General features: G+C 37.5%; 1 protein-coding gene across 1 annotated transcript; it reads left to right on the plus strand.

Annotated features, from left to right (window-relative positions):
• The first annotated feature begins 369 nt into the window (after positions 1-369).
• On the plus strand, positions 370-11811 carry CZH18orf54 (chromosome Z C18orf54 homolog). Its single transcript, XM_050913287.1, has 8 exons — positions 370-593; positions 1437-1766; positions 3612-4388; positions 5886-6036; positions 7210-7318; positions 8740-8871; positions 10452-10525; positions 11450-11811. Exons 2-8 carry the CDS (start codon positions 1487-1489, stop codon positions 11559-11561), a joined length of 1635 nt encoding a protein of 544 aa, XP_050769244.1. The 5' UTR covers positions 370-593; positions 1437-1486; the 3' UTR covers positions 11562-11811.
• The last annotated feature ends 4339 nt before the right edge of the window (positions 11812-16150 follow it).

Here is a 16150-nt window from a genome sequence, read left to right on the forward strand (position 1 = left end):
GCCCCACCTTCCCGCCGCGCCGGCGCGGGGCATGCCGGGAGCTGTAGTCACGGCTAGGGTTGCGCCGGGCACCCGGCTTCGACTACAACTCCCGCAGGGCCGCGCGGCCATCCCTGCGCCTGCGCGCCGCCATTTTGCAAAGAGGTGCGGTCCCTTCAAAAGCGCTGCGCGGCAAACCCCGGAGGAGCGGCTCTTGTGGGGTGGGGACGCCCGGGGCTCCCGGGCAGGGCTGGGGAGCGGGTCGGGACTACGGCGGCGCTGCCGAGGGGCTGTGCTGCTTTGGGCGCTTCTTTTTTCCCGCGCTAGCTGCTTCATGTGAGGGAAAGGGGGCCGGGGGTGCCCGCCACGGCCGGGTCTTCCTCACCGGCCCGTGCGGGCCCGCCCTGCCTCTCCTGGGGGTGTTGTGTGAGGATGGGACCCCGGGAGGTCTCCGTGCCGGTCGCGCAGCCCTCGGGCCGGTGTCTAGCCCGGCTTTCCGGGGAAAACCACTTCGGCCTTGGAAGGGCTGGCCCCCCCTGTGCCTTTTTCATATAAATCCTTACGCTGCTATTGCATGATGATCCTTGTACGCATGCGATATTGGATATAACAAAGTAATCAATCTTTGTTCCTTATTACAGCACCTGTTTCCTTAACACCTTAACAGATTTTTCAAATGGTATTTTACCTACAGGGATGAACTGAACTGTTAGGTTTCTTTCGGTGACCTTGACCGTCCTGATTACAGCATTTGGAACCAGCCTGCACTTCCAACTCGTCAGTTTACAGTTTGTGGGGTTACAAAGGCAGCTTGGATTGGGCTGACTAAATTGCATAGATAGGACAATTCTAAGTGCTCCCATGTGGCTTGTAAAATTCTTTTGCTGTGTGTACCCGTTCTGGTTATATAGAAATATCTGCAAGGGTAACGGCTTCCCACTCTTGTTACATTGAGTTGTTTAGTTTTTCATACTAAGCTGCTTTTACTTCTGTTTTTGTCCATGAGTGCTACTCTTTTGTGCTGGTTCTGAAATCTAAGGTTATGATACTTCTGTGTGTCTTGCTGAATTGTATGTTTGGTGACAAGTGTCAGCAACTCTTATGTGAAATCCTGTTCTTGCAAAAGCAGGATACTGAGGTTCCTCTGGAACTAGCGAGGAGCTGGATTTTCTTGCTCTTGTTATACTTTTTTCCACTACTAAAGTTTCAATATACGAGAAGTTTTCCCTGTTATCTTTTTTCTAGACCCTTTATTTTCTGCCTTTGACTTTTCTAGGGGTGGCACATATGTATGACAAACTTATTTGAAGAGCGGCAAGTTGACTACCTACATAGTAATTTTTAGGAAAATAATAAGAATTACAGAACAAAGTAAAAAATCCTAGATATGTTACAGTTTATGAGAAGACATATCAGTGCAGATCGTCACTTGCATTTTTGTTTCTTTTTCCATTTAGATTGATTAAAAAGATGAGTGAAGATTCTAACAGAAACTTGGATAAAAACCATGACAAGCTCAATAAAAGAAGGCAGTGTCTGCTCTCCTGATTCAACAGTATCTTCTCTTTTAACAAGCTGTAGCATTGACAGCAATAATCCATACTCAAACAGCTTGATTCTCTATAAGGACAAGCTTTACAGCTCTGCATCTGAGGCTTTGGAGGCTTATATTGAAGATTTTGATTTAAGTCTCACATCTTCAGAAATAAGCACTGGAAAAATCTGCATATGTCAAAGCACTCCCAAACAAGTTAAGTTTTCAAAGCATCATGCCAAAGAAAAACATGGTATGTCTCTGCAAATATGTTGTTTAATAAGTTTTGGTGTTTGCTGTTCTGTTCATTTTGTTTTGTCTTCACTGCCAATGGTATTGCAACTCCTTGTCTCACACCAGGTGTGTTTTGTTGAAGGAATATTCCCTGCGCAACTGCTTGCAAGTCTTCATGGTACAGCAAATGATGCTTGGTCATGGCTAGCAATATTTGTCATTCTCTGTAATGCTTTTTTGTAAATGCTTGGCAGATTGGTGAGAATTCATGACCATGCTCATAGATGCAATAATAAATTCCAGAGTATGGAATAGAAATTGTATTTTCTATATGTGAATATATGCTAAAGACAGTGTAAATCATTGCTTAAACCTGAGTCTGAAAAAAATCTTAGTTTTCTTTCCAGAGTAAGTAACATCAGAATCTAATTAATTGAAGGAGTTCCCTTAAATGCTGCTTTGTCTTAAAACAAAATTTCCCTCTTATCCATTGATTTTTATGGAATGTAGTTTTGGGCCTGAAGTCTAACCCAACTGGGTAACGTATATGGGTTTGAATTGGCTTTTGTAATTATTAGTTAGCTTGAATAAATAAATACTTAATTGATTATATGAACTTTTATGAGAAGATCTAGAGTAGATAACTGTGCTTGAGCTAATTTATATTGCAAATGCTTTGTCCATTACATCTAAAATAACAAAGTCCTAAGTACAGGCAAACTTCATACCAGAAAAAGGATGCTTTCCTGGGTTGCATTGGCATGGACAGTTATGGTAGCATATTACATTATTTTGGGGCATTTTTTTAATTCATGGTAGCCTATAACCTTCCTCTAGCTTCACACCTTTCCTTTCTTTCTCTTATCAAGACAGCTGTTTTTTAGCTGTGTTTAGCTTTTGGTTTATATTTTTCTAATACAAACCACCTTCTACTTATGTTTAACTGATTTCCCAAACAAAAATAAGCGTTCTGGTTATCACTAACAATGTGAAAGTGTTCTATGAAGGATGTCATCTCCTCACATTTTACTCTGAAATTTCTCTGTTGCTGTTCTTTGCAGAAGTCTCATTAGCGCTGTTCACATGTTAGCTAGTCTGCATGTATGTTTTGTGTGTTACAATAGTCTGTAATAGACAGATTTCACTTACTGAAAGATTTAAGTAATATCAGATTTCACTGATATTACAGTGAAAGTGAGGAAAAAAAACTTCCAGGTACTAGCTCAGGAAAACCTATTTTTGTGAATCAAATTGCTTCATAGTTTCAGTAAAAAAAAGGATTTAATGCTATAATTCTTCCCTGAAAAACTGTCAAGTCAATTCTTACGCAGCATGGAAGTTTCTGTAGAATCACAAAATGGGTCTATAGGCCCGTTATCTGGCTACTTGCCTTGCAAGCTATTGCTTTTAGCCATCTTTTTCTCTAGTAAATGTGCTCAGTTTCAATATGGGGAAAGTCACCCCTAACATTACTGTGTGGAGGAAGTGTCAGTACTAGGACTGAAATACTAAGGACGTATCTGCAAAATACACAGTTCTGAATGTGAAACTAAAAGTGGACTGTAAAACATTGATTTCTTGTTTTTCTTAAATAAAAAATTAAAGAAAATACTCAAAGCTGTAAATGTTGTGTACTGTGAAAGGAGGGGGAACTTTTGACTGGTAAGGTTTTTATCAAGATTCTGATTAGAAATTGAACCACTCTTGCAAGAACTGTAATTCAGTTACCCCCGGTAAAGAATGTATTTCAGCTTTAAACTATTACTTCATGTTAGATCTTACAAATGTCTCCTTTTGGTATGCTTGTGTCCAGCCATGACAGCTTGACGTTTAGCAGTTCATGTAAAATATCTTTGTTTTTCAGCATTGGATGATTTTAATCAGCGCGTAGAATTGGGTTCTCTTGCTTCACCCTCTAGAAGGCAGAGTGAGTGTGACCCAGACTTGATTAGTCTTGCGACGGATGATCTGTTAGCATTTCCAGCAGATGGATCACTGCCCTTTGTCCAGCATACTCCTTTTAAATCAAGGCATCAAAGTAGTGAGTGGAACAGACGGTCCCTTAAAACATCTTTCTACCCTTACCAAACCTCATCACTTGATACTGAAAGCGGTTTCAGTCTCCAGGAGAATGGCAAAGCTGTTGCTCACCAGAATCCACACAAAGACTTCAGCAAAAAGAAACGCAGTGTGTGTACACCTGATAGGTACAATTCTGTCTCCTCTAAAGGAAGTTCAAGACCCTTGTCTTTTGAAGAGAACTCTAACACTTTTCCTTTTAAGAATTATCCAAGGTGGCTTACCAGTCAGAAGTCTGACTTAAGTGTATCAGGGATAAGTAGTATTCCCAATTTTCACTACCCAGTCTGGCTTAAGAGTTACAACCTTTTTTCTGATTCAACTAAAGAAAGTGATGGTCAAAATTTTAATATACAAGGCAAAGCTTCCTCTTCACAAGCTTTTGAGATCCTGAAAAAAAGACACTCTGTAGATAAAGACAGTTCTAATTTTTTTGAACAAAAGGGTTGCCTGGATCTGAGAGATGATAACAAAGTAGAAGAAAGTTGCAGCTATGACAGTCCAGAGGCATGCTTCCCATTTGAGAACTCATTTTCGAGACACACTAAAAAGCTGTTCAGAGGTAACTATATTTCATATAATTTGTTTTTTTTAATTTTGAGGGTATGTGTATAAAGACATGTATATTTTTTTTAAACCAATGCTCCCCAACTATGTTAGCCTGACTGCACTGTACAGTAGATTTATTCACTTCCATCTTTGACAAATGACTCAAAGCACTTATTAGTAGTTGACCAAGTTAAAGTTTTCATATATAAATCAATATTTAAGCATTCCTTTTACAGCAAAGTATTTATTACAGTGGCATATTTAGTACCTTACTGCAAGATAATGACAGTAACTCCATAAATATTTTAATAGAATTTCAAGCATTAAATTAAATTACATGAAGTGTAACCTTGGGGGAGAGAGATTCCTAGACATAGTGTAAATGAACCTGTCAAATTGGTAAAAAAATAATTTATTGTGCAGTCTTTTTCTCTGCTTTACACAGTCAGCAGGAGATATTTGTAACCCATGTATTTAGGTTATCCAGTGCCTTCAGTTCATGTAAAAACTTTCCTTGGGAATCTCTCATGTAGCTACTCTTTGCAGCAGCCCATCGCTCTTCAGAAGCAGGGAGGTCCTCCCATGGTGAAGCACCATCTTTGTACTATGAAATATCAGCACAATTTGCTTTGCTATGAGAGACTAACATTTCGAAGTGTTAATCACCTTCACTTCTGTCTAAGTTTATTCATTTAAAAAGAAAAATATTTTTTCTTTGTTATGCAAAGCATAAATACTGATCTCTCCCTTTTTCCAAGAGGTTATATGTAAAAACTACATTAAAATGTTGTTTATGTTGTGAATTCAAAGCAACAAAATCCTGGATATACAAATGCCTGCAAATACCTTTCTAATGTGTATGCATGATGAACTTTAAATACAGGGTTATCTTTTTTCACACAGAATGTTTTACCAATCATGAACAGGCTAGGTATAAAAAAAAAAAAAAAATGAGAATGTGTCTGTCACTTTGAGTGCTTGTCTCAACCTATTTTTAAATGTGAGTCCTGTATGTGATTGTATATGTGACTTGCATATATATGTTGCATGATTTCTCTCCCAGGTGTCTGTAAAAGCAGCTATTAGAGAAACCTGTCCAAAATAATAAGAAAACTAACGTAAGAACTTACACTATTAATAAGTAATATTTAACATCATATTGTGAATTAATAATCATTATATTGTCTATAGCATGAAACCACATTAAAAACATTAAATAATCTTGAATGCTGCATGTAATACTTCTTTCACATAAGTTAGGAAAAGAAATGCTTGACTACTTTAAATACTCTACTGGCTAGAACCTTGCAGATCCCATTTGGTACTGATGATTTACATGCCATACTGTCATACCAAGATAACCAATGGAGTTGTATTGGGGCTATACTCTCTGTAAAATATTTCCAGTGCTAATTCAGCTGTAGTAATTTTGAGTATTACATAACAATAAAAGTAATGTGGAAATAATGCCCTTGAAGAGGGTTGGACACATTGTGTCCTTGTTTTTTAGAAGACCAGCTTGAGCTACTTACCTTGAAGGCTGACAGAGGTCTGGAGAGTTCAATTAAAGATATGTCAAATACTCTGGAAAACGATGGCAGTCCTTCTACAACAGATATACTAGGAGCAGAAAGATCATGGGAAAATGCTCCAGGTGCTTTGTAAGTAAACATGTGTTTTGGACTAATTTGTTCATGAAAATGCATAATGTATTTAATTGCTTTTGTATATAGATCATAAGTAATGGTGCTGTGGCATGTACATAAAGAAAGGATTTACTATTAGATTTCTTGCTAGTGCTAAATGTTTGATGTTTGAAGGTCAGGACATTGGTGCGCTGCTCTCCCTTCTTAATTGACTTGCAAAGAGTGCTGTCAATATTACTTATTGTTGCCTTTTAATAATATCTCTGTATATCAATGATAGATAAGTATTTATTTCAAGAGAAAAATTATTTAATGGAACTTAAATTGACAGATTTACTAGTCTGAGTAATAGTTTATGAAAAACAAGTTAATATTGGGAAGTCCGTTTTTTAAAAAAAGCAGTGTGGCCTTGGGAGCAGTCTTGGGAGTGAAATTTCAGTTGTTGAGGAACTGAAAGGTTATTTCACAGGATCAAAGAATGCTAAAAATCAATACTAGAATTTCTTCCAGCTTCCTACAGTTTTTAAGAAGTTAGGTGTATGTGGTTCTGGTGTTGTCTGTCTGTTGGTTTCCCTCTACCTCAGAAAATTTTGAACTATTGGTTAGTTTTAGCAATATTTAACAGGTAAGTAAAAGTCTCAAACTGCAGCATTCCTGCACGTGATAATAGAAGCAGTACTATTCATGCTCTTGTTGAGAGAGAGGCTAATAATCTAACTTCCTGCTAGCCACCAGAATACCCACATAGAACATCACTGGAAATCTGGCTTTATTAATATCTGTCTCTGAGACTACTAGCTTTGAATTAAAATACCTTAGAGACCATGGAAGAATTAGAGGTCAGTAAGCAGAAGGTAACTATTTTTCTTTAGATGTTGGATATTAATGGAGGAGTACCAGGTATAAGAAAAACACCCATGTGTAATAAATTATAGCTAATAAGTCCTTACCTTGCCTTTTTTGTTGATTTTTATGGCTACCCAGGTATTGATTAGACTGGCAAAACTGGAAAAAATAGTTACGTGTTTTTCTTACATACACCAAAGTGCTGACAGGACTACTCAGTGCCCCCTTGGTGTTGCAGTGATGCAATATATCTGGTTTCATCACAATGACTATGTCCTAAAACAATTCTTTTACTTTATAAACCTGTTGTTATTCTCCATTGCATGTTTAATGTTGGTTTAGCAAACCACCAGTACCTGTGTGCTGTGAGGACATGGAGAATGCTCTACCATTCCCCAAGGCAGATATCATACATAAATTCTTGGAAGACTGTTTAAATGACAAAAATAAGGTCAGTAAAATTGAGTATGTATTTCTGAGAGTGCCCAAAATATGTAAGACTTGTAAATATTAGAAGGGGGAACACCTGTAAATTGGTTTTTCTTCTTCTATAATATATAAAGTAGAAAGTCTAACTGCAGTAGTTTAGTCATATTTGACCATGATGAATTCATACGGTTATTAAATCCTGTAATCTAACCCTTGGTCACAATTATGATTAAGAAAGCATCTAACTATAAAATGCTTTGCTTAGGAATAGGTTGACTTTTACAGTCCATGTTTTGTTTAAATAATAGTTTTCCTGCCTCAAGTAAAGAAAGAAATTTTTTTTTTGTTATTGATGTATTAAATACTACTAATTTCCTAGCCTGGCTGATGTACTGTTGGGTATGAGTCAAGTTCAAGAGGTAAGTTAAGTAATATATTTCTTATTATTTATGCTGTTGCAGTGGAACTGGATCATGGATTGAATTTACTCTTTTGATTATTCATTACTTTATTCCCATTCTTACATATTAATCACTTTCTTGGCAGCCTTAATATTGTTGAGTCTTTCATTTTGATTGTATGCGCCCTTTATCCTTTTCGCAGCTAGGGAGATGAGCACTGAGCCCAGTACTCTAGTTGAAAGGCATACTATTAATTTATGTACTGGTATGTTTCCTTTACTTTCTGCCCTATTGTCCTTCTGTCTTAACTGCTCTAAGATTCTGTTTTCCCATCTTGTAGTAAACAGAGCATTACCCTTTATGTTCTTCCACTGTGGCACATACTTCTTTTTCCCTAAGGAGTTAATTGACACAGAACCTAACGATGTGCATGAGTAATTCAAATTATTCTGTCTGATGAATGGTGCTTCACCGTACTGCATCCTTCATGCTTCCCGTTCTCTTGGTTCTGCTAGATCATCAGACATCTCTAGACATAAGTATTTCTAGATTATCCACGGATTTTTGTCACCTTGAGTTAATTTGCTTTTTTGATTATAGAATGAGCAGATATCATATAGATGCTAATTATATGAATAAATCTATGTTTACCATTAAGGAAGCTTACTTGCTCTGTCAGTTGTGAAATGTTGAAACATGTTCCAGCACTGCTGTCATAGTTATTACAAGGACCAACATTCTTAATATTCTTAAATTACTTTACACAAGCCAGGGGAGGCCTTTCTGTGTTACTTCATGTCTTCCTAACAATGTATGTATTTACAGTGACTTCACTGACCATACAGTGGCATAAATAAAGATGAACCAGTGTAGCATCATACGTGTACAATTTATAAATAGATCTTTAAAGAACAGGTAGAGGGAAACACTCATAGAAATTTGCCTTTAAATTGTTTCAGGGAAACTTCAGCAGTTGGTTGTTTTGTTTTATGTGCACTGCAGTACACTGCAAGATCAACAAATTCTTTGGGTTTTGGTTTAGGAAAATACTGTTTCTGGAGGTCATCATCACAGGCCCCTTGAAGCTTTGAAGCTAATGTTGTTTAAACTTCAAGCAATTCAGGGAAGTTTAAGCCAGAATGAAACTGCTGAGCAAAAGGAAGAGTTTGAAAAAGTGAGTAGTCAGTTTCCTTGTGTTGTATCTTGTCAAAATGGATGTGCTGTGTACATTTCTGAGAAAAATTGTTAGTCCTTTTATAGACTTGGTTTCCAGTCATCTTAGAAGGAGCACTGCCAGCAGATGCAATCCAGTTTGCATTAGGAGCATATGCTCAAGACTGCTGTGCCCTAAACCCCCTGTGTCTTGTTGCTGCTCTTGCAATTTAGAGGCTCTGTGCTACGTTACGCTGCAGCCTCTCCTGTTTGCAGGGGCACTGTGTGGCAGGTCAGTCACTCGACAGTGGCCTCGGGGGTGCTGCAGAAAGCAGTACTTGTAAGCCAGGAGATGGCGACATTTCAGGCAATCCTGCCCGAAGAGAGCAGCCTGGGCTCTCTGCTGCTCTAGCAATAGCTGTGTTCTGGAAAAAGTTGTCTTCTGATAATATCCCCGTTAATTCTAGGCTTTCAGGGGCATGTACCAAATTTTTAAAGAGCCAGATATTCTCAAACGCTCTATCCTTGCCTTCTTTGGCATCAGTGAGTTGGTATTTTGTGGCACTTTTTTTCAAAATGATTTCATAGACTTTATTATCTCTTTTTACCTTTTTCATAATGTTGCTTGCATACAGTTCTTAAACCCTATGTCCAATACTCGGGAGTGAATGAAATGCTCCATATATATCTGGATCAGGCAGGCTGGGGGAATGAGCTGACAGGAACCTCATGGAATTCAACAGGGGCAAATGCAAGGCCTTGCACCTGGGAAGGCAGAAAACCCTCGCAGCGATACAGGCTGGGGACTGCCTGGCTAGGGAGCTGCCCTGTTGAAAATGCCCAAGAGGTCTTGGTAGGTACAAGGTGAACAGGAGCCATCGGTGTGCCCTGGCAGCAAAGGAGGAACAGCAGGGCCTGCGCTATATGGACCGGGAGCACAGCCAATGGATCAGGAGAACTGATTGTCCCTCTGTATCCCCTAGCACTTGTTAGACCACACCTATAATACTGCATCCAGGTTTAGGCTCCTCACTTCAGGAAGAGACATCAGTAAGCTGGTGGAGGGGCACCTAGGTGGTTGGGGGCTACAGCACTTGTTTATGGGGGGGAGCTGAGAGAACTGGGCTTGTTCAAGCTGGAGAAGAGGAAGTTTTGGGGGACCTAACAGAAGTCTTCCTGCACCTATGAGGAGGGTATCAAGAAGATGGAGCCAGGGTCTTCATAGTGGTGCATGGTGGAAGGATGAGAAACAGGCGTAAATTGAAACAGGAGGTTCACACTGGACATTGGGAGAAACTCTTTAACCCTGAAGACAGCCAAGCACTGGAACAAGTTGTTCAAGAGAGGTTGTGCAGCCTCCATCCTTGCGGGGTTTCAAGATTTGGCTGGATAAAGCCCTGAGCAACCTGCTGTAACCTCACAGGTGCCTCTGCAGCATGGGCAGGAGCCCACTTCCTCAGGTCCCTCCCAACCTGAATTACTTCATGATGCTATAAAGTTGTTGGCAATACGTGCCAATGCAATGTGCTATAAAAATTCCATGTTTTCTGTCATATTGAGCTACTTTTCCTCAGTTAACAATTTTTTTGGTTTTTTTTTAAGCTTTCTGAAAAAGCAGAGGCTGAATTAAAACTGTGTGACAGTGAGGTAATCCCTCTTACTAATTCTATTCAGAAGTAAGTGACCATTGATTTTCTGACTTTTTGCTGTTTTCAGAAAGTGCAGAAAAGGAATGATAAATTAGCTGAGAGAGTTGTCATGTGATCTGGAAACTGTTAAGAATAAGCCAGTCATGAATAATTAAAAACATGGCAGTGCCTGGAGCAGAGAAATAGCTAGTGAATGGTTGCGGAGATGTACTCTGTAAATAAACATGTGTGTTTCGTCTATATCAATAGATTAATTTGATAGTCTAATAATTAATATTGTCTAATAATAAATAGACAAATTAATTAATAATGGACTTTAAAATAATCAGTCTTGGAGAAGTTTGTAATATGGGACAAAATATTTTCTTACTTTTTTTACTACCGTGGAGAAAATAATTGCTAGAAAACATATTTCATTAGTGAAATCAGCAGAGTCCTACTGAACAGTTATAAGTGACTAAAGAAATAAGTTTGAGAAAAGGCAGAATGGAAAATAGGGTTTTATTATGTAGAACACTTGTTTCAACAAAACTCAGTGTTGCAGTATAGTTTTATACTGTAATGTAAAAAATTAAAAGATTTTTTTAATTTAAAAAAATACAGTAACTTTCAGTATTGATATGCTGTTTTATGGCATAATGTTTTGCAGTGTTTAACATCCTGTGTTAAATACCCATTCCGTAATAATTTAATAGAAACTGTGTTTGTGTGAGGACCTGTATTTGAGAAGATGTATTTAAAATTTCAGTTCCAAAAAGTGTTTTATCTTTTAAAAAAACATCTTAGTATATTTTGTAATCTCTAAAACAGAATAAGTGGAACATTACATAGAGATGTAAACTGTATATAATACCATTCAAACTGTTAAGCTGTAAGAAATCAACATCATTTTGTGTTAAATGTAAATAGTAATATATACACTGTTTAAAGTCTTCATTTTTCCTAATCTAGGGCTTTACACCATTTGTCACGTCTTAAAAGACTTGTTGAAGATAACAGTAACCAACAAGAGCAGACTGATGATCATGAAGAAGATAAACAAGAAAAAAAGAATAATCTGTGAAGCTGATATCTAAGAATATTTTAATATTGTATAATTTAAATAATTTGTCAGCCTGACCACTGGTCAAAATTTTTTTGAAAGCTGAACCAGGGCATGTTCTCAAATATGTTGTATTCAGTATTTCTGTACGTATTCGTTCTTTTCATTAATTACTTCAAAGCTTAATTGAGTATTACTGCTTCCAGTAGGATCTAATAATATGTGACAAGAGATACCACTTTTTAAAGAATATTTAATTAAAATAATGTGAACATTTTCATGGAAGAATCACTGTGTATTTATAAAAATTTACAAAAAACTACACTATTTCGCCAATTCTAGTCATCACTTCATTACATGGCCTGTTAGAAACAGGGGAAGCTCAATATCATGTGTAAAGTTAAGCAGTAAGGTTTAGCAATAATATAATTACATAATATTTTCAGTGCTGTTCTAACAGGACTTGAGTTGATGTAGCTGTATGCTCCTTGTTTCCCTGACCACAAACTTACCGAATATATTGTATCAAAAAGTGTGTGAAGTCTTTTTGAATTGTCCCCCTTTCATGTCCTAGTAAAGCCTGGTTCTCTGGGGAGAGAAGGCACTTGTTCAGAGGCATCCTGTGTGGGAGCACAGAATGTGTTTCGGCTGGACTGATCCAACAGCTGGTTGTCACTGTTGCTGGGAAGTCCTAATCTCCCTTCCATTTTCCTTGGCTTTGTTCTTAGCCTTAGAGCATGTAAAATCCTTCAGTGGGTCTAAATAGGCAGAGAAGTAATAGAATTTTTTTTTTTCAGCATAATTGAATAGAATTAGCTCGTGAAAGCCACTGATAAGCACTGGAACTTGTGCAGGGGAGAGAGGAGTAGGACTTATCCCATTTGGCAACAGCAAATTGAGAGACAAATAAAAAAGCTGTAAGTAGTAATTTGAGTTGCGAATTGAAATATATTGACAGGACATTTTGAAAGAAGGCTTTTGTACCTCTTCTGAGGCTTATATAATGTAGCTGAGCATTTTATGCTGTCAGTAAACAAAATATGTATGGCAACATGCCTTTCTAGTGAACAGTTTCTGTGTAATCTGGATATGTATAGGTACACATGAGAAAGCAGGTACCTGAGCATGTACTGATTCTGAGAAATGAAATAGAAACCAGAAGAAAAAGTACAAGGAAGATTAGCTACATATTTCTCCCATCTTCCTGTTAAGAATTAGTAAGTAGAGAGACAGTAATAAATGACTGTTTTATGACTGTCATGGCATCATGAGAACATAGGTAGATCATAAGTAATACATAATAATGTATTTTAGACAGATTTTATTGGTCTTTCTCAAATGCTGAGAGCTAGATCTGAAATCAGAGTACAGAAAATGGAATTATTCCTCTAGAAAACTTTCTTGTAGACGCTTTTATAAAGCATTGCATTGCTGAGACATGAATGTACAAACCAACTGATACTGTGAGTATAACTGTTGTCTGTATTAAGACAGCATCTGTTTGTCAGAGGTCATTTTATCAAAGGAATTCAGATGTGCAAGGAAAGATGAGGGGTTTTTTCTGACATCACACATGTCTGAGTGTGGATCACAATGAATTTGCTCTACTTTTTGCGCTACTCTGGATGCTGTGTCTAGGTAGTTACGCATAGTATGTGTATGCTGCATCGTTTGAGCTAGTACACCTCAGGCTCTCAGCACAACTAGTGTGGCACTGCCTAAGCTATCATAGCTCTCCTGTTTCTGAAGGGGCTTGTGCCTATGTAGCTCACAGTAGAAAGGTAGATTTATTCATCCAGGTGTACAGATACTCCTTGGGGTGCTGGTAGCACAAGCAAGGTGGACTCAAAGCAAGACTTGATGCCTCGAGAGTACTTAAAGGTTATACCACACTCCCCTTGTATCCTGCTTGCAGGGGTGGATCGGACAAATGTGAAGCACCCCCTGCTCCCTTAGAACGTCTCCTGATGTTAGGGCAGAGTTTGTTTGCTATTTAGAAAGTCTTTTTCATTAATTCTCCCTTGGAGAATTCTCATACCTATCCATATTTGTGAGATTCCTCATTCTTTGGAGTTTTTTTTATTAGCCTCCAGATATTATCAGTTCAGTGTACTTTGGAGAATTTCAGCACTTTTTTTGGTTCTTATGGCACACAGACCTAGGTAACAACTAAAAGCATTGTTGACATTATTGAATATTCATATTTACTAACTTTGTATTGGCCAGGTACAAAAGGCTTTGATCATGGATAAGGTCCACTGTGTGAGGTACTGTACTGCACAAGATAAAAGTACCTTAAGCATATGAAACTAAGCAACAAATGAGTGACACTTTCTAGTTGTAAACAATAGAAATTCAAATAAGAATAGAATAGAATAAAATAAAAAAACCCAAAACCAATAAAACACCATTAGTCAGTAAGTATGGTTTCGCATACAAATAATTTTTTTAAAATACTGTCAAGATTTTTATGGCTATTAAAGAAGGATTTGATCCCTTATATATCAATAGAAAAAAGTAACTTTTTGATTGTATACACTGGTCAGTTCTTGCCATTATAGCTGGAATTTAGTTTACTTATAAGTTAGAATAAAGGAGTTGTCACTCAGGAAAAATAACGGAATATGTAAATCAAGTACTAAACAACAGTAATTGCGATATTCAAGATGTCAGTGATGTTCTTGTCCTTGGGGCTAGATCAGAGAAAAGGAATTTTATTGAACTACAGTCGTCCGTAGTGATAGTGGGAAAAAAAAAAAAAGGCAGGCAGAAGGGCAGAGACCAGGATTTGGAGGAAATGCTAAAATAAAATAGCAGGACTAGACAGAAGGAAAGTCACTTTCTCAGGAAGTGACAAGAACTGTTTGCTAAGGATGTGCACAAGTGTTTGTGATCCTATATATTTGCATATACAGGAAATCTTTTATGAGGAGGGCACTTCCTGAATTACAGTGTATATATATCAGTAAAACGGAGCTGAGGGAAGTAAAGGCTTTGATGAAGACAAGTATTCTGCTCTTAAGTCTTGTGAAGATCCTGTCTGTGGTAAGACTCTGACTTGTCATGGTGGGAGGAAAATAGATGGGATTTTTGTCTCAGGGATTTTTGCCCTTTAAAGGCTTAATGAGAGAGTCCATTGTGATATTGGTCTTGAAATGGAATGACTGTATGCTGCAGTTATCTTTTCCTCTGTAACAGTCCGTTTGCATTAGCAAATCTCTGCATCACTGTATTCACACTGATACAAAAATGTGCTGATATCGGAAAACTTAATTTCAGGCTCCAAATGTCATGAAGACTAATGGTGCTGCCAGCAGAGGGTTGATTTGGCTAGAGTTTATACCTGGTTTAGTCTGAAAAGGAGGATCTGAAAAACTGCAAACCCCATAGTCACTCATTATCAACCTATTAATTCTTTTCCTATGTAACTCTGACACTGCCAGAGCAGTTGTATTTGTTTTCCAAGAGATGCTTATGGATTCTCACATTATATATACGTATCTGGAATTGTGAAACCCTTGAAAATCATGATGTATATTTTCTTTCTTGTTGATCATGGATACTGTGATTTACGATGGTTTTTAATTTTTGTGTCCTTCCTCAAAATATTTGGTCAACTTTACAGTTGGTAGGTCTCCCACTGTGCAGAGACAATTGCTGTTCAAAGGGAAATGAGAAAAACTTTTCATTAATTTTGTTTGACCTGATCCTGCTGTTGCTACTTTGAATGGCTGAGCTTTCACAGCTCTTCCAGAACAGAAGAGAAAGGACTGCTGAGGAGAGATGGGTTCCATCTCATAAGGAAAAATAAGTGCTTCTTTAAGTTTAGACTTACCAAATTAGGAAGGAAGGCTTCAAACCGGAATTAGTGGGGACTGATGACAAAAGAATGTGAGTGTTATCAGTGGAAAGGTGACCAGAGGCATAGTAACCGTGGATATAGGGTTTTTATAAAAAGGATTGAAGCAATATGGAAAACAGGATAGTGAATATGTCTGTTTAACATTTAAGATGTCTATACTAGTGCAGGCTGTATGGAAACTAAATGGAAGAACATACAGGTTCTATACAAAGTTGTTAGGCAACGTAAATGTTTACTTGGTGGGATATTTCATTTGTTAATGAATACAGAAAAAAAGTGGAGGTGGCTTCTGAAGAAAAGGGGAGGGAAGATATGTTTCTCTATTAATATTTAGCTTTGTACTGAGGTCTAGAATATGGGGGGAGATAATCTGTTAAAAGTATCTTTATGATAACAAAAGGAGAAAAAAGGCTGAGTGCTGCTATGTTGAGGACCTGCCATTACGACCACCAAACCAAGAAGGATAAGATGGAAAGAACATTTTTGTAAACAACTGACAGAATAATTTGCCTTGAGGATATACTAGTTAACCAAATATTTGTTGGTAAAAATAAATTGAATATAGAGTGTCCAGGGTATTTTTAGACTAGAATGATGTCAGGTTTTGATACAGAAGGTGAAGGTTAATACAAGAATTTTCTTACAAAATTTTCAAGATTTTTAGAGTGGAAAAGAGGAAGAGTAGAAAAAAGCAACTACAAGAAATTCAAAGATCTGTTTGCAAAATGCTATGAAAAAAGTCTAGGAA

Source organism: Gymnogyps californianus, chromosome Z, assembly GCF_018139145.2.
Source record: "Gymnogyps californianus isolate 813 chromosome Z, ASM1813914v2, whole genome shotgun sequence".
NCBI lineage: Eukaryota > Metazoa > Chordata > Aves > Accipitriformes > Cathartidae > Gymnogyps > Gymnogyps californianus.